Source organism: Homarus americanus, unplaced genomic scaffold, assembly GCF_018991925.1.
Source record: "Homarus americanus isolate GMGI-L3 unplaced genomic scaffold, GMGI_Hamer_2.0 scaffold1024, whole genome shotgun sequence".
Lineage (NCBI taxonomy): Eukaryota > Metazoa > Arthropoda > Malacostraca > Decapoda > Nephropidae > Homarus > Homarus americanus.
The window spans coordinates 3,589,511-3,609,157 of record NW_024715228.1 but is presented as its reverse complement, the minus strand read 5'-3'; the positions used below and the strand labels follow the sequence as shown (position 1 = coordinate 3,609,157).

Sequence of the window (19,647 nt, the reverse complement as noted above, 5' to 3'; positions counted from 1 at the left end):
ACACACACCTTAGCTGACTCAGTGTTAATACAGCGCTGCCTGACCTACCCCTGAGCCCGGCTTTCCTCCTTCACTCCATCCATCTATTCATCAATCCCTCCATCCACCCATCCAGCTTTGTATCCATTTACCCCTCTATCCATCCATACACCCACCCCTTTATCCATCCCTCTATCCACCCACCCATACATCCATCCCTCCATCAATCTATCCATCCATCCACTACATAACCTACAGACTCAAGGATCGTGTTGTACTGTATTTTGATGATGGTAAACTGTAGCTGTAGCGAGGGTTGTTGAGTACAGATCAACACAACAATACAGTACCATCAGTTGGCGTCTAATCGTTGTACACCTTCCATGACCTCAATCCTACATCCTAACCCTCCAATCCTTCCCTCACGCTCACAATCCTACATCCTAACCCTCCAATCCTTCCCTCACGCTCACAATCCTACATCCTAACCCTCCAATCCTTCCCTCACGCTCTCATTCCTACATCTTAACCTTCCAATCCTTCCCTCAGCGTCTCTCTCACCGCTGCCGTGACCGACTTTCTCTCACTTCTTACCAAATCCAAGTTTTTTCTTTCTTCCCTTCACCTGAAGAATTGTCACCCCAGAGTCCGGCAGGGTGACAATTCTTCAGGTGGGATATCCTGGGGCGACGATTCTTCAGGTGGCAACACCTGGGGTGACAATTCTTCAGGTGGGGTCAGGACCCTCCACGGTTGTTAATCTTCAGGTTAGTGGAGTCAGGACCCTCCAGTCAGGTAGGAGGACTATATAATAGTAAGTGGGCTCAAAAAAATTTAGTCATAATCATCAGTCGACCATGGGTTTTCGGTATCGTCAATACGAGCAGGAGCCCTTCAATTGGCTACGTGGAAATTGTCGAGACAAGGGATGCTGGCACCCTTCTTCCTATAATACTCAAAGTGGTTCAACAAGGATCAGTCATTCACAGTGATGAGTGGAGAGCATACCGCAATACTCAAGGTCTTGGATACACGCACAGAACTGTGAACCACTCAGTCAATTTTGTGGATGTGAATACTGGTGGTCACACACAAACGGTTGAATCATTTTGGAACAAGAACAAGAGTTACATCAAGACCATGCGTGGCTGCAAACGAAGCTTTTTAAATTCTTACCTTCAAGAATTCATGTGGCATGATCGTTTTTCTGATAATCCTCTGGGAATATTATGTCAACAAATTGCTGTTCAGTTCCCTTCGTAATATGCATCACAATAAAGATGCATAACACAAAGGAATATATTTATGCTATCCTAATTATACAATTTATATTCACTGGGCTGGGGTGACGATTCTTCAGGTGGAGCAGGCTGGAGTGACAATTCTTCAGGTGGAGCAGGCTGGGGTGACAATTCTTCATGTGATCCTTCCCTTGTTTACACCCCCCCCCCTCTTCCTACTTCTTACTCTCACCCCAGATTGTCCTCTCTCTCTTCCTCTCTTTTTTGTCTCTCATGCCGTTTTAGTTTACTTGTTTTTTTCAATTACTCTTACTTTCGGACTATTTCTCGCCCCTCTTTCTCTTGAGATAAATGTACAGTACATAGCAGGTGCCTAAAAGAGAGCTCGGGTTCTCAACTGGCTCAGCCATGTTAATATTGTTATTATTATCCACTCTGTATCTGTGTTTTTCTGGCTAAATAAACTGTTTCAATTCAATACCTTCCTCTCCCCCATAAGGAAACAACAACAACTGTGTATGTGTGTGTGTGTGTTTTGGTGTCTACTGTTTGCCTTCTGTCTGTCTGTCTGTCCTCGGTGCATCGATTTCTATGTGGCTGGCTAGGTCAACGCTCCACCCACCTTACCTCCGTAACGGATGACAAACTTGGGGTGGACTCCGTCAACTTCCTCCTCGCCTCCCCCTATATTCACAGTCGTCTCCCCCCTGTACCTACCCCCCACGACAACCAACAGAGGGCAGAGGGTACAAGCCGCCTACGCCACACTAAACTGTCCATCATTCAGAGTCGATTATCTCTTGGATATCACTCCTGTTATGTCTTTTTGTCCATATGACGGGGTAACTACGGCCCACAATTGTGACATACGCAAGAAAAAGAGCAGCGTAGTTCGTTCATGCCGCCTCCTCTTGGTTTACTTAATTTGTTTTCATCTTCCTACTCCCATCGACCGCTCGCCGGGCCGGGTTGCTCTCATCCTACGTTTGGGTTGTCATGTACATGTGTTGCCGGCAGCCGCTGTCCAACGTCTTGTACAGCCACCACCTTTTTCACGTGGTCACGTTTAGCAACCAATGTTTTTATTATGTTTTAAACATTGACACCATGTCAGGTAGCAGTCAATAAACTCCAGTGTGACGTGACTCGCGTGAAAACTGCCCATGAATCTTGTTTTCTTGGGAGTACAGTCTTCGTAGTTCGCAAGTTTCATGTAACATGGGATTCTGCGAGGGAGCTAGAATACCACGTCATAAAGAGGGCAGCTTTATATCGACTCGGTCGAGGTTTCTCCGTGCTTTGTGGTATATATTGTGCTTGTTCCGCCACTCACCGACTGTACTGTACAGACTGACACAGCGGGTGTCACCTTGGATCGCACCTCACTGAGTGAGTAAATAGTTACGAGGAAAGTTTATACATACTAAGAGTTAATATTACTGTACTGTACCGTGTCATGGAGAGACAGAGTGAGTAAGTAGGTGTGTTTGTCAACAAGACAGACTGTTGTTACGGGCGAGAGTACAAAACTAACAAAGTACAAACTAGTACTGCTCCCCCACTGCCAGTGCTGGGAGAGGCAAGTAGCCAAAGACGCCGTGGTTTTGTCACGTACACGGTCGCTGCAGCTGGGTTGTGAGGGAGGGTCGGGAAGGGCGCGGCCCCCAGCTGCTCTCTACGGCAGGGGATCTTCCCAGTACGTACAGTACAACAGTACTGTGACGAGCACTGACTGGCAAGGAGGGAAATTGTACTCGTAGTATGTGAGATTACATGGAGGAAGGAGTTAGTTACTGTTAATAGCTGTGTAATTATCAGTTATTACAGCGAGGCGAGAGAGGGATGTCGGGTCAGGGAGGACCACTACGCGATGGAGGAGGTGTGTTGTTGTTGTGAACGGGTAGTGGCAGCACGTGTAGTAATAATGACGGGATTACATGAGGAACAAGAGGTTCAATCGGGTTGTAGCTTTTAAATGAATAATAATAGTTTTTATGTATAATAGTCAAGGCTGTATATTAACATTATGTTATGCTGGATATGTTCTTTAGCACTGGTTATACTCAATTATAGTTCAGATTTTCAAACTCTAGTATAATCTACTTCAGACGGAACAGTTACAAACAAAAAGATTTGAGGGCAATAGTTCAGGTGCTGTACAACCATTAGAGTGAAGGAGGCTTGTTACGAGAGGAACGCACTCGCCTGCCGCTAATCCCTACAGAAAACCCTGACTTTAGTGACGCAGCAAACAAAGGTCAGGGCCAAAACAAAACCCAATGTTACACGACGAAATGTTTACCTATCCTAAAGCTAACCTAACCTCATCCCCCAATTAGTGTTAGGGTGGTTAATCTTCAGGTGAAATAAGGACGAAGGAGGAGGAGAATGTTCAGATGTGTAGTGTTGAATGTGTAACTTCTTTCCACAACATACAGAGCCTGAGTCCATGCCTTCTCTTATGGTACAACCTTTAGTCCAGGTCCTTTAGATGTGCAACTCGATGGGTGAGTGGCACAGTGCTAGTCATCAGAGACAATGGCTGACGCAGACACGAAAATTGACAGTAGGAAGTGAGTAGACATTATCTTTAGTCAGTAATCAACAGAAATGACGAACTTAAGCTGAAAGTTCACTTGGCGGTAATAGCTACTTTTAAACGTAAGCTTTTTCGTGACTACAGGACGATACGAGAGCGTTAAAGGAAAAGCGTCTAAAGATACATGTACGCAAAGCTCAATTTGTGGTTAATTCAGTTAGATACAATAACACCAATTTACGGCAAAATCAGTGTCAGGAGAATATAGTAGCAGTACTGAAGAGTTTTAGTGTCTTCTCAAAGGTTAATGTCACATATTTTTAACTCTGAGGGAAGCGTCCGGCAAACGACCAGACACTCTTGTCGACCGGTTAAACTGGTTCCTCTTGTTGTCATCTGTAGGAAGACAACAGGGATGCACCATCAGACCAACGATGGCGACTTGTCGGGTTTGCTGACCAGACGCGGGAAAAATATTGTATAAGCGCTAACATTATTTCCGTCACTATGAAATAATATTCAGAATATATATGCACTTATACAAATTGCTTGGGTTATTTTAAAGTATAGATTCTTAGAAAAAAATTTGATAATTATGAGAAAAATACCTCACTGTAGGTCAACCAGCAAGAGACAAAGGTTCAGTCATAACAGTACGTGTTCATGTACCTTAATATATGATACTTCATGTTCCTTAGTCGTATTATAACAGTTAAGACACTTTGTTCACACAACAAGACAGCTTCACCATCATACCCGCCGTTCTCCTCTACACACCTGTTGTACACTTCTAATGTACGGCCTCAGGGAATCAGATCACTCGACCTGTCGACCTTTGGCTGTTTTAAATCTGAATAAAACATTTTTCCCGGAGGAAAACTTTTGTTTTGAAGTTATAAAACTCTTAACTGTTTAAATGAAGAGTTAGATATTCAGGGGTTGTCAAGAAGTGGAAAGAAGCAAATAATGAATGTATGAAAATATTTGTAACGATGCGTCAATGTTATACTAAGTTATTTTGTATTACCATATACCTGTGTATATATATATATATATTTATTCATTGGCCGCTGTACACTCTTATTCCAAAAATTATTTACTTGTAAGTTCACTTACCGCTATCGTACACTGGCCACCGAAAGTTCTCGGACGGTCTCAGGGCCACACAGTATGATAAAACATTGCTCTGAGGAAGTTTTATTGCCAATTAAATTAATTCTTTTCGCCCGTAAATACTATAAAGACGAACAACATATATTATAACGAAACATTGAGTGTAACCTAGCAACCATTCTGAGACGACAAGAGGGTCATATAGTGCTCCTTCTGGAGCTGTCGCCCAGCTGCTCGGGTACATCACCACACCTTTAGTCTTAAGAGTCGTTTGCTTGACAATGTTTGTGTGAGAGAGAGGTGGGACGTGGCGGATGACGTCACGGCTGGCAATTGCGTATAATGCAGTGTCTTTATCAGTTACCGACAGGCACACACACACACACACACACACACACACACACACAGTGGTATACTTTAGATTATAATCTATAATTATAGAACTGTCTTAGTAGATAGCAGACATAATGTTAAAGTACTGACTGTGAGTGACTACAATCATTATTTTTGTTATTATAAAGGTATACCTAAACTCACCGCTGACTGTATATAATAATGTTGTCGTGAACGTTTCTCCTCTACAGTACTAACACGTCAAGGTATTTCATAGAAGATTAGAAACTTCTTGTGGGGTTTTTCCGTCGCGTAATCAAAATGTTTTCTGCCTCATCATAATATCCAGTTTGTATGATGTAATGTATTTTCTTGCAATGGTTTAATGGTCAATATTACGTGCAGGTGATGCAAATGTGTGTGTGTGTGTGTGTGTGTGTGTGTGTGTGTGTGTGTGTGTGTGTGGGAGGTGATGCAAACGCTTGTGTTATGTTCAGCTTTGGTATGTATGTATGTACTGTATGTATGTATATATATATATATATATATATATATATATATATATATATATATATATATATATATATATATATAGTTAGTATGTGTGTCGTACCTAGTTGAGAGCAACACAAGTTTATGCGTCTTGTTGAGGGCTGTAATGTATTAATGAACCAACTGAACGCATGTAAACAGAATATTCCTGGGAAGCTTTGACCTTGATGTGTGCAGCATACTGTAGTTCCCCGTACTGGTAGTGGGTGACTGCTGCACGTCCGCCTCGACCCTCAACAGGATTCGAGGAAGGTTTATAATCTTTACCATAGTACTACTTTATTGCGTGATGCTCCCCTGAAGCTTCTGTCTGTGTGTGTGTGGTCATTCTACAAGGGGTCAAGAGTTCAACAACATGTCAGCAAAGTTAGTTAAGTTCTCTGGGAAATTCTACAATGGTAGCGGGATTTCCCTCAGCGGATGTGCTTGCTTGGGGGAGGGGGGGAACATGTACTAGAAATTAACTAGATGATAAACTTTTAGTTATGGTGGGGTTAGGTTATAGGTTAAGTTTGGTAGGTTTGGCTTAAATTACGTTAGGTTGGGTTAAGTTAAGTTAAGTTACACCATTAACATTACTGTAGTTTTTTTTAGTAAGGAGTAACACTTCATATTAACACACAAACAAAAACACAACAAAACATCACACACACACACACACACACACACACACACACACACACGATACTAATAACAAAGAAAGTTCTCCGTAGTAAAGGAAATGGTTGGAGGATTTTCCCAGTTGTTTTTTTCTGAGGTGTTTGCGTGCAATGCGTGTATGCTTCTTTGACTTAGTGTGTGTGTGTGTGTGTGTGTGTGTGTGTGCGTGTGAGAGAAATACGTGCTTGTGTGTGTGATACGTGCTTGTGTATGTGTGTGCGCGCGTTCACCGACAAAAGATAACGTAACCAGAACTGAGTCGGGTAACACAATATCTGGCTGCGTTCAGGCACTTGTCAGCAGCGTCCACCATTAGCACCCGCCAGGACACGTCGAGCCGGCCTACCACGTCGTGTTTACATTCCAACACCTAAGGTCACTCAAGACAGCACACACACTTGACCCAAATTACCTGTTGCAGTTATAATGTGACTCCTGTTGACGGACGGACGGACGGACGCAGTGATGTGTTACCCAGGACCTTTTCCACTCAATATTAGTGCCACATAGGGCCACCCCCTCTCAATATTAGTGCCACCCAGGGTCACCCCCTCTCAATATTAGTGCCACCCAGGGTCACCCCCTCTCAATATTAGTGCCACATAGGGCCACCCCTCTCAACATTAGTGTCACATAGGGCCACTCCTCAATATTAGTGCCACATAGGGCCACCCCCTAAATATTAGTGCCACATAGGCCACCCCTTTCAACATTAGTGCCACCCAGGCCACTCCTCTCAACATTAGTGCCACCCTGCCATCAACATTAGTGCCACCCAGGGCCACTCCCTCTCAACATTAGTGCCACCCCTCAACATTAGTGCCACCCAGGCCACTCCTCAATCCACCCAGGGCCACCCAGGGCCACTCCCTCTCAACACTAGGGCCACCCAGGGCCACTCCCTCTCAACACTAGGGCCACCCAGGGCCACTCCCTCTCAACACTAGGGCCACCCAGGGCCACTCCCTCTCAACACTAGGGCCACCCAGGGCCACTCCCTCTCAACACTAGGGCCACCCAGGGCCACTCCCTCTCAACACTAGGGCCACCCAGGGCCACTCCCTCTCCACTAGGGCCACCCAGGGCCACTCCCTCTCCACAGTAGTGTTCTTGAGAGATATTCCTCCTAATGGAGACGGCCGAGAGGTCCCCCCCCGCTATATATTTAGAGGCTGGGTTCAAGACATTTGGTCGACCCCGGTATAATAGCGCTTGTTCTTACTGTCTCCTCCTCCTCTCCTTCTTCTTCTTACTTCCTCCTCCTCTCCTTCTCACTGTCTCCTCCTCCTCCTCTCCTACTTCGTCTTCGTCTTCTTCTTTTCCTACTTTACTTCTTATTATTGTATTCTTCTTCCTTCTCTTCTATATATTTTCTTTGTCTTATTTCTCTTCGTGTTTCCTCTTTTCCTCCTTTTCTTCTTCTTCTTCTCTCTAGGCTTCATTCTTGATATTTTCTTTACGTTCTTCCCTGTTTCTCATTTTCGTCTTAATTCTTTTTCTCTCTTGTTATTTCTTCTTTCTTCCTGAGTCTCTTTTACGCTGTTCTTTATAGCTCACGTTTCTTACCCCTTTCTCTCTTGTTTATTATCCTGTCTTTCTCTTCAATTATTTATCATTCTATCTTCCTATTGTCTATCATCCTTCAGTCTTCTAGTTATCATTCTGTCTTCCAATTACCTATCATCATCATTCTACATCATCGTAATACACCTCATTCTCATCCACATTCAAATTACTTATATATATTACGTTTTTTATGAGCTATATGAAGTAAACAATTGACATAAGACAGCGAATAAATTAAAAATTATATATTATTTCCACTGATAATATTACTATCATTCTTTTAATAAACTTGACGGATATTTTTAAGAATATTTAGTAAGTTTCTTTTATTAAAATTTATAACTATGGAAAAATTGATAAGATATTGAACTATTATTTTTTTATCCGTCATCGATTAGCTTTTGTTTTCATGTTAGGTCAGGTAAGGTTAGGTTAGGTTAGGTTAGGTTAGGTTAGGGTATTTTAAACCTGTATTAATTATCCTCACTAAACTATAAAGGTATTATATAAAAAAATGAGAGGTAATAGGTTAGGTTAGGTGAGAGGGATGAAGGAGAGGGAGGGGTGAGAGGGATGAAGTAGAGGGAGAGATGAGAGGGAAAAGATGAAGGGGGAGGTGAGTGAGATAGCTAGTCAGAGGTGACTATGAGTGCAGCAGCCAGGGAGAGGAGGCAACAGCAGCTCCCTCCTCTGCAACAGGTCTGCCTTATCTACTGAACAAGCAGTATGGTGATGGGGCAAGTCCTGACCTATGGTGGCCGGGCGGGAAGTGGCACTACTGTGGTGCCAGCGCTTATACTCCTGTACACTATATCTCTCCTTGTTTGTTTTTTATCACATTTTAAAGCTCTCTCTAAGCTGAATGGTACGGTATTTAAAACGTTTCCTTATGCTCTCAAGCTTAAGCAATCAGACTTTTACACCTGAGTAAATTGTTAGCCAAGTACAGTATTAACAAAGTTGCTAATGCTCTGATTTTTTCTCATTTCTTATAAGAGCATCTGTAGAGCTGTCTGGTGAGTCAGCTGAGCGAGTGACCTGATTTTCTGATTACAAGATACTCTACGTCACATATAGTATGGGGTTCCTCTATAGTACAGTAGTAGAGTTGCCAGGAATGTTACGCCGGCCGACTTACCGCACTGCCAGGCGTTGTGTATCGTTCGTCCGGCAGAGCGGCACGAGTCACATGCCAGATCGCTATATATACTCGCCAGGTGTACACACTTCTCCTCAGTCGAATTCAAGCGTTGCCACAACCTGTGTATCTCCTAGACAGGTTCTCGAGAACGACAGTATTAAACCTTCCAGTATATAAACGTGTCGCCAGAAGTTTCATTTTAAGTGTTCCCAAAACGGAAACTGTTAACACGGGTCTTCTTAAAGTTGATTTGCCAGGAAGCTGAAAGGTAGATAGGTGCCTTCTGCAGATTAAAGAGTGAAGGTGACAGCCTTCATTCAGTTTTCTGCAGATCCATTATTACAGCTTATAAATTTCCGGACTCAGTATTTTTAATGTTCAGTGAACAATAAACAAGAATAGTGATTAACTTTACTGAAATTCTGGCGCACTTGTCAGCGAGTGACGTCACAGACCGGTACAGTACTGTCAAATCGATCAAGCGAGTTTAGCGTATTGAGCGACTTTGGTGAATAACGATAAGTCAGCCGTGTGTCAAATACTCCAGGTGACAGTTAAAAGATAAACCGGCACCATGATGCAAGTAAGCACAATGTACGCACAATCTCTCGAGCGTCAGTTAGTGTCTCGACGCTCACAACTCATCCACAACCTTTCCCGCTCTAGCTGTGGCCAGGCTGAACCGATGCGACAAGCTTCAGACGCCCCCACTTTAAACCCGCTACCCCCCCTATCGCCACCCCACAAGAAGCAGGAGGGTAACCAGGGTAGTGAAACCGACCCGAAGGAGTGTACTGACCGTCTGTGTCGACTGCCATCACAGCATCGAGGAGGCTACATGTTGGGCTCACCTAAACGACACAACGCATCATCGGCGGTGTCCGCCGCCCGCCTCACCCAGTCTACGGGTAATCTTACCGTACACTCTGACCTTACGCTCCTCAGGAAGAAGGATGATCTCTCCTTGTCCCTGTCAGCCCCACATTCCCCAGTCTTGGACAAGAAAGCAGCAAAGAAAGCCAAGGAGAAACAAGAGAAAGAAGCCAAGAAGACTCCCTCCAACTTCATGCTGTTGACACCTTGGTTCACGCGGCAGAACAACGAGAGGCTCCTGTCGCAGGTCCGGTCTGGAGACATCCTCGAGTTCAACATTAAGCTTCACCACCACTGGGGCATCGCCATCGTGCCCAAGAATAAAAGTAAGTTGTTTACAATTGTTAATACAAGACTACATCCCGTATTGGATTAAGAGCTTGTTAGAGTTTGATTGTTAAGCGTTAGCTTGGACTTGTCATGGAACTTCACGTAAAAGAATAACATTAGGGCTCAGACAACCTTGGTCCTGGAGCAACTCACTATATTGTATACTGATCGACTGTGCAGTTCTCATTATAGCAATATATTCAAACCACACTTGGTGATTAAAAACGTTGCAAATAACTGTAGCTGTTAAAGCAACTGGGAAAAATACTTTGAGATTCTAAATATGTTAAAAGTACCTCGAATACGGTACACGTAAGTGTTTGTTGAGGCACAGGACCGTTAGCAGTGGTGAACGGTGGTTACCTTGCATGTTAATACATACAGAATAAAAAAAAAAAACTGTGAACTCCCCGTGTAGCTATAGGAGATATAAACCACAAACACGAGCACTGTATTTCCACCGTAACCTAAGATCCTCCTTACTAGTAGTGGATAAGTGGAACAAGTTACCAATATCATCATAAACTCGAATACGCTGGATAGCTTCAAACATAGGTTGGATGGATATATGAGCGATAGGGGTTGGGTGTAAATGGGACTGCCCAGTATGGGCCAATAGGCCTCTGCAGTTTCCTCCATTCTTATGTTCTTAAAGAGACCCAAGGTTACGGTCGACATGCGCTGCTCTTGTTCTATTTTATCTACTACTGTGGTTTCTGTGACACACGCCATATATATATATATATATATCATTACTTATAATTAAGTTAACTTAACTTCGTAGTAAACAAACAGCCTGCACAGCGCCGTTAAGGTCAAACATTGCACGTTACTAATGAACGCTCCCTGTGACCCCGCCGCGCAGCACGTGGGTCTGTCTCTGACATTTACCTTATTCAATACTTTAACTGTTCCTCTGGTTTAACATGAACACTGTCAGTATCCGAACAGTGAAGTAATAAGTCTGGAAATAAACAGATCTTGTTAAATGTGGCTCCTGAAGCCTTTAACACTAGTTATAATGCTGCATGTTTCTCGAATTACTTAGTTATTTCAATTAACAGCTAGTAATTAGTATCATAGTTTGAGACGCTTGCAAATATCTTGCTGAAAAACAAAAACAAAAAAACAAGAAGCTTATGTGAGGCATTTCTGGTTGTCCCCCAACAGAGCCGGGTCTTGCTACGCTCGAGTTAGCTCATCTGGTGCGGGATAAGGACGGTCGTCAGAGGGCTGTGAGGCAGCCTTTGAAGGACTACTGGCACGAGGGAGTGACAGCGAGGGTCAACAATTCCAGGGATGTACACAAGCCACCTCTGCCCGCGGGCGAGGTCACTTCAGCAGCTCTCAAGGTAGTTCACGTTCAACAGTTACCCTTTAGTATATCCATGCTTATATACGGTATATATAATCAGTACTCAAGGTGTAAGACTACAGCAAATTTAAAGTCTCGTGATGAACGTTCATAAAACTGTTAATTCCACAAATGTCTATTATTTCTCAACGTGTTCTGTTCACAGCTGATAGTGCAGCCGTACCGCGTGTGGCAGAATTCCGAACAGATGGTAGTGTCTTGTCGGTATGGTGACGGCCAGCGAGCTCGCCAGCTGAGTGACGCTGCCAGGTGGGTCTCCCAGCTTGTGTTTGTATACAGTATACTGGGTCCTTTTGTCACTTACTGTTGTAGGTGCACTTGCTGTTTACTCCCATTTTAAAATTATATTTACACACGATTATACTGTACAGTACAGTATATATATAAAGCGGTTATACAACTTTATATGGTATTGTCATTGTTTGTTCAAGACTTTATTTATCAACTTATGAAACATGTTAAATTAATTTGGATAGGTAACATTTTATACATGAAATTCAATTGTATAACAGGTGTGTGTATATATATATATATATATATATATATATATATATATATATATATATATATATATATATATATATATATATATATTGAATCTATCAATGAATTTACAAGTTCAGATCACAAAGTCACTCTCCCTCCCACCACCACCACCACTAAGCCTCCCCCTGCCCCTCTACACATACCAATCATTATCTCACCTGTGGTCTCTCGGTGTTTTGACAGGTGGGGGTCGCTGAGCAGGTGTGTGGGGCTGTGGCTGACGCTCACCTCCTCCACCCACACCTCCCCCACAGGCTCCCCAGGACCTCTTAGGAAGAGGACCGTCTCCGTCAACTTCTGAGGCAGCCACGTCATCAGCACCTAACACGGGAGGCCAGAGAAATACTTGTTATTTCATTTATTGTAGAAGAAGGAGAGTTTTAGAAGATTGATTCAGATTATGTTTTTTACTAGATTTAATTTGAAGTTGTACAGATAGATTATATATTTTGATTTAATGCATATAACCAAAAACATTAATGAAACTGTTTAGCAGGAAGTTTTAAACGAGTGGATATTTTGTACGGTGGCGTGGTATATGTGCTAAGTAACACATCTCGTTGGGAGTTAAAGAAGGATATGGTTTTTGCCAATGACCACCAAACGTGATACTATAGTTGTATGTTAAGGTTTGATCTTTCCTCTGAATATGTATATAATGTCATCTTCATCTCCATGTTTATTTTTGTCCACATTGATCAAGGAGAAACAAACTTGAGTGACATAAGGCCACAGTTACACACATTATCAAGATTTTTTTTTCTAAAGACTTATAACACAGCGAGTCGATTCATTTTAGAAACGATGAATTACGAACACAGAGTTGTATGGTCGTGGGAGAAGCATGTGACAGCCACGGTACAAAGATTCTTTTTAAAATATGTACGTGTATTAGATCATCATTCACTAAGTTGTCTTATACTCTTGAAGAACTTTTAATATATCCTTGAATAACACATGTTGTTCATTTGTCATTTATGAAGGCGTTTGCACAGTTAGCAAGGTCTTGTTCTCTGGACACTTCATTCGACACGCTCGTGCGTCACCCTATACAGTATACAGTATACTGTATTACACACTCAGTATACATCAAGTACTTCAGAGCCTTTCAGTGTGGCATATTATTAGTATTTTCGGCAATTCATTGTCATTTGTAAATTGCGTCATGATCGTATATCCGTGTCACTTGTATACCGTGTCATTCTGTCACTTGTAAATTGTCATTTTATCCACGTCACTTGTAAATTGTGTCATTGTTTCCGTGTCACTTGCAAATTGCATCATTTATCCGCATCACTTGTAAATTACGTCATTATCTCTGTAAATCGCTTGTACATAGCATCATTATCTCTATTTTATTTGTAAATTGCGTCATTATTTTCGTGCGTCACGTAAATTACTCCATTATCAACATTACCGCCATTATTTTCATAACTATACTAAGTTAACGTTCTTAAATGTATACTTTTACATACCATTATAGCGGTAAACAGTATACATGACCGTGTATGCTACTATGGCGTTACAGAGACTCTTGGCTGTATGTGGCATTACAGGGGATTCGTGGCTGTACTGTAACAAGTCACTAGAGACGTTCACTACAGGCGCTGGTGGGTAACTTGGTCTAATGTGTCCACTCTCATTATTGCTGACGACATTCCTTGGGGTGGTTTCTCTCGCCAGCTGTACATTATGTAGTGTACAAGATAATGTACATAACAAACGTACATCACAACGAGGTGACAGCCCAGGGGAGCACACCAATACTATAGTTTAGATAACACAGTAGCATGGGTAGAGGCTGATGAAAGATGTACAGAGGTGATTTGAATCCATTCTTTTAGTAACAATTATTATTACATCTACTGTTGTGTATGATACAGACACTTCAAAAAAATATGTTAGTATATCAAAGAGATCCGAGAGGTTCATGTGAAGTAACAACAAAAGCATTCCGGCTGAATTAAAGTTATGATTTTGTAGATGTTATAAAATGTATTCTGGTAGATCACGAAAAACTAATATTGTACCTGGTTTGGGGTTGATTATTACAGGAGAGTCAACACAGTTTTCTGGAGTTACCTGAGAGAGTGTTACTGTGTTCTCTAAACTACCCATACCAGACAGGCCCCGCCAACACAGTTATACATATAGTTAGGTAGTTAAGAGCAGTTAGTCTATCATTTTGGTTCAGTTGTGTGGCGTTGACTTATTGCTGAGATAATTGACCATGTACTTTTTGGCTTAGTTTAGTGAATAGTAATTTCAAATATGTTTAATTAGACACTACAGTAGTTATAAATAACAGCAGCAGCTAAGAGTCTGGCTATGAAATGTCGTAAACTATAGCTGTTGGAGTTACTACTTAACTGAGTGTGGGGTAAGGGTCATCCCAGACCAAGCTAGCCCATGACTCCCAAATGTTCTTACATAACACATTTCTGTCTACTAGTGGTGTAAGGATGCTTCTGTTTGGCTCACTCAAGAAGGTACAGTTCACCAAGACTGACTGACTTAACTACTGGCAGCAGAAACTACGTCTAAATTGTACGAGATATTCATTAACCAGAGGCATTCTCTTACCCCTAGTAGAGGGAAGACTGTGTACCAGTGTTTGAGAACTCGGTCTAGTGTTTTATTCTGTCTACTGTATTACACCGTCACTGTGGTGTAGTGATAAATTCCCTGACACTGATGTGGCAGTTGTATTCTAGTATATAAGTAACTGTGTGTATATATATATATATATATATATATATATATATATATATATATATATATATATATATATATATATATATATATATATATATATATATATATATATATATATATATATATATATATATATATATATATATATATAAAGTGAACACAACGTTTTGTACCCATGACCAATGATCTCTTTAGTCTTGGCGCTCCACATGGTCACTACTGCGATGGTTACTCTTGTCTATGCATGTAAATATTGCCTGTGATAATAATATACAGTATATATATATAGTTTATATATATATATATATATACATTGGTAGATAAACTACTCAGCTAGGGTCATCATCAGTGTAGGTACATTCCTCTGTCCAACTTCCAACTCATGGCTGTTATCAAGTATTACAGTCTGTTGAAGGCTTCGTTGTGCTATATGTGACAGCTGTTCCACCTACTGTATGAATATTTTGTTTTTGGATTTCTTAATATTATATGAACTATTGATGTCGTGGCAGCTTACCTGTTGACCTAAGGTTAGCTCAGTAAGTGTGGGAGTTACTGAGTGAGTTCTTCCCATGCTGGGTACTGGGTGCCCAGCTGAGCCAACCAGTGAGTTCCAGTATGTCTCTACACACCTGTGTCCTACTACACCCCCCCCCCTACGTCTATGTACCTGTGTCTGAATTTACGTTCAATTCTCATCCACCACCAACCTTAACAACCAATGTCTCAACCCACACTCATCACCCCCCCTATCAACCAGTATCAACCTACACTCCTCACCTCCACCACCACCAACCAATATCAACCCACACTCACCCCCTCAATTAATATCAACCCCTCCCCCACCACCAACCAATATCACCCCCCCCACCATCCAATATCAACCTACACCCATCAGCCGCCCCCCCCCCCTCAACGTTCACTACATCGAAATCGATGGTTCAAACCCTCTCATTACCCACACAGGTGTCATTCCACAGAGCTCCTACTTCACCCCCTGCCACCTCCTACCCATTCCCCTCTCTTATTATATATTATTATTGGCTGCCATACATTCACTCAGTGTCCCAAGTATATTATTCACTTATAACTTTTTTTTATTTTTTGTAAAGACTTGTTATTTTTATTTTTGTTCTTTTGTTATCATTTATGGAACATTTGGGTTTTTATTATCATTACTTTATTTATTATTGATGTTATCTCTATTCCGGTAACATCCTCTTCCACTTACTATACACAGTTATACACTTGCTCAACTTAAGGTGTTGTATAACTTGTGTTTTATCATTATTATTTACCTGGACACGAGTGAATGTAAACAAAAGTAAAAAATATGTTGTTTCTTTTGTTTTATCTCAAATATATTTTGTAATGAAGTTATCTACTGTTTATTTTAACCTTTTCATTGGTCATGTCGCCAGAGTCCAGAGAATAAATACAGAATATTGACGATTGTATTGCGTTATGTACTACAGTATTTAAAATTCAGAAAGAGTACAGTTTATAAACTTATGAATTAGGATTTTACTTGATAAAATTAAAACAGGAATGAAATACTGTAATACCAAACCCATGTACTCACAACTTATACTGTAGACCAAACCCATGTACTCACAACTTATACTGTAGACCAAACCCATGTACTCACAACTTATACTGGAGACCAAACCCATGTACTCACAACTTGTACTGTAGCCCAAACCCATGAACTCACAACTTATACTGTAGACCAAACCCATGAACTCACAACTTATACTGTAGCCCAAACCCATGTACTCACAACTTATACTGTAGACCAAACCCATGAACTCACAACTTATACTGTAGCCCAAACCCATGAACTCACAACTTATACTGTAGACCAAACCCATGAACTCACAACTTATACTGTAGCCCAAACCCATGTACTCACAACTTATACTGTAGACCAAACCCATGTACTCACAACTTATACTGTAGACCAAACCCATGGACTCACAACTTATACTGTAGCCCAAACCCATGAACTCATAACTTGTACTGTAGACCAAACCCATGAACTCACAACTTATACTGTAGCCCAAACCCATGAACTCATAACTTGTACTGTAAAGAAAAAGAACAATGAAATGGGTTAGTCATCAAGATGGCTAAAATAATACCTACAGAATTGTTCGAGATGGCGATGGTTCTTCAACGTCCACTACAAATCTTTTTTCACTTATTGAATTATACTGATATTAGTTACATATTCAAACGTGATATACTGCAGTAGCAATGTTTCCTAGTGGTGCATTGTGGTAGCTCTGACGCACCAGCCCTGTGTTAACTAGAGTACAATATATGGTATCACGTTCCCAGTCCCTCTCATTATGAATAAATAAAGAATATATTTTCCTTAAAGAGACTCAGATGATCAAGGTAATATACGGTGAAAGGTAAGTGCTTGTAATTAATAAAACACAGGTACAGGTGTATGTAAAAATATAGTAGTTAGGGTCAGTTTAGGTTAGGTTAGTAGTAAAGTTATTCATTAATATTTCGTTTACCTATATTGTATGATCTTCACTATATGGTATTCACACATAATTGAAGTTTCGGTAAAAAAAGTATACTATTCTTTTTCTCCGAATACGAGGGTTAACATCCACACTTCAGGATGCAGGCCGTCCTGTGACATTCCTATGGCTACCCAGTCATGTCGGTATCTTGGGGAATGAGGCAGCAGATGGCCTTGCCAAGACTGGCTGTAACAAGGCCACACCTGACTACGTTGTTCCTCGAACACTCTTACAGATTATAACCCAAATTCGCCGCAAACAGAGAGAAGCTCGGGAAGCAGCCATCCCCCTGGACTCCCCGCCCACCTGGTAGGATGTCCTCCGTAAACTTCCTGACCTCTCGTATGTCTATGGGAAAGGGTCGCGGAAAGGGGACGTGATTGCTGCCCGTATCATCATTGGGTTTGACTTTGCTTGGGAGATTGGTATCCCCGCATCCCCTGAGCAACGCTCTTGTGCATTATGCAGAAGACCCGACAGCAGCACCCTTATCCACTACCTCCTAAGATGTCCCCACACACAACGCTTCCGTGACGCCTGCTGGACCACCACTCCACGACCCCCTGACGGAGACACGATGATCCTCCCCATACTGGCCAGATATTTTGTAAATAATATTGATTATGTGTTAAAGGAATATCCTTCCTTCCTTAGGCTTTAGTAAGCCCCTTTATAATATTTATACTGTATATACTTGTCACACTTGCCAGATGCTTCTGGTGTCATTGTACAGGGGTACTTAGTGACAGCACTAGGATCCCGCTTCCTCTATCAAGGAATAAACAATTGAAATTGAAAAATGAATATTCTTTTTTTTTCACGATTACCCCTTTTCATACACACACACACACACACACACACACACACACACCTATACAAGACCAAACCATTGCAAGCTTAAGACAAGAGTGGCCTTGAGAGACCATGGGGAGGGGGAGGTGGAGGCTGGAGGAGTAGCACCCCCATTACCGCCCCCACACCCACCACCATCCCCCCCCCACCCTCAACGCCAAACACGGGAGATAAATATATATATAAAAAATGGTAAAGTAGAAATAAAGAGATAGATACTAGACTTAATAAATGGAGTAAATAAACAAAATGAGATTATTTAAAAGAAAGATGAGAAGAGAGAGACAATTACCACGATGTGAGGTTATAGTCACTCCTCTCACCCTATTGCTACCTAACTTTATACCCTACCCTACCTCATCTAACTCTACCCCACCCTACCCTAGTACCCTGCGCTCTAAAACTACTACTACTACTAATAATAATAATAACAATAATTAAAAATGATGATAATAACAATAACAATAATAATAATAACAATAAATACGAGAATTAGTTTAGGTCATGTGTGTCCGTGAGATATTGTATTCGTCCTTGGCATCTGTGGACTGGCATAGGGTTGGTGAGGTGAGTAAATTGTGTCCGTGACTGGTAACTGTGGATTGGTGAGGTGGATTAACACTTTTTTCTCCCTACCTGGTGATCTGATCTCCTTAAGTTCACTCGCCAGTCAGGTTTGTGTCTGTCTGTTTCAGTTACCTCATGCAGCCACCAAATGGACAGATGGCTAAGCTAATTAAGTCTCAGGTAAATAGAGGTCATCAATAACCACCTTACTACAGTGTCCACCTTACTACAGTGACCACCTTACTACAGTGGCGACCTTACTACAGTGGCGACCTTACTACAGTGACCACCTTACTACAGTGACCACCTTACTACAGTGACCACCTTACTACAGTGGCGACCTTACTACAGTGTCCACCTTACTACAGTGTCCACCTTACTACAGTGACCACCTTACTACAGTGACCACCTTAGTCTAAGCTCTTGTGTCTATACTTGTGTGTGTGTGTACAGTGTCAGGTGGAAGATCATGCTCTCTACACAGGCCGAAGGTGTTTGGCAACTCAGTCTGTTTCATCTCCTTAAAACACAAACTGTACCTCTTGGGGAAGTTCACACACACACACACACACACACACACACACACACACACACACACACACACACACACCTGTAATTAGTCTCTCCATCTCTCACTAACACCTTCCCTCACTTACCTCAGACCGGCTAGTGAGGTGACAGGTGAAGAGGATACAGTGACACACCTTCCTTGGCACATCCCTCCC

The 19,647-nt window shown here is 41.8% G+C and overlaps 1 protein-coding gene across 2 annotated transcripts; it reads left to right on the top strand.

Annotated features, from left to right (window-relative positions):
- Positions 1 to 2,462: 2,462 nt before the first annotated feature.
- LOC121856163 lies at positions 2,463 to 16,343 on the top strand. 2 transcript variants are annotated; one of them, XM_042351495.1, is made up of 5 exons: positions 2,463 to 2,609; positions 9,791 to 10,323; positions 11,498 to 11,679; positions 11,848 to 11,951; positions 12,432 to 16,343. In XM_042351495.1, the coding sequence occupies exons 2-5, from the start codon at positions 9,810 to 9,812 to the stop codon at positions 12,547 to 12,549; spliced, it is 918 nt and encodes a 305-aa protein (XP_042207429.1). In that variant the 5' UTR covers positions 2,463 to 2,609; positions 9,791 to 9,809; the 3' UTR covers positions 12,550 to 16,343. The 2 variants fall into 2 exon arrangements, with proteins under 2 accessions (XP_042207429.1, XP_042207420.1); XM_042351486.1 differs by lacking the exon at positions 2,463 to 2,609 and having other exon boundaries at positions 8,603 to 10,323.
- Positions 16,344 to 19,647: the final 3,304 nt, after the last annotated feature.

Excerpts from the sequence above, each read along its gene's own strand:
- LOC121856163 (XM_042351486.1), top strand. The coding sequence starts at position 9,699 with ATGATGCAAGTAAGCACAATGTACGCACAATCTCTCGAGCGTCAGTTA. Across the intron at positions 10,324-11,497 it reads CATCGTGCCCAAGAATAAAA|AGCCGGGTCTTGCTACGCTC; the intron begins GTAAGTTGTTTA and ends GTCCCCCAACAG. Across the intron at positions 11,952-12,431 it reads CAGCTGAGTGACGCTGCCAG|GTGGGGGTCGCTGAGCAGGT; the intron begins GTGGGTCTCCCA and ends GTGTTTTGACAG.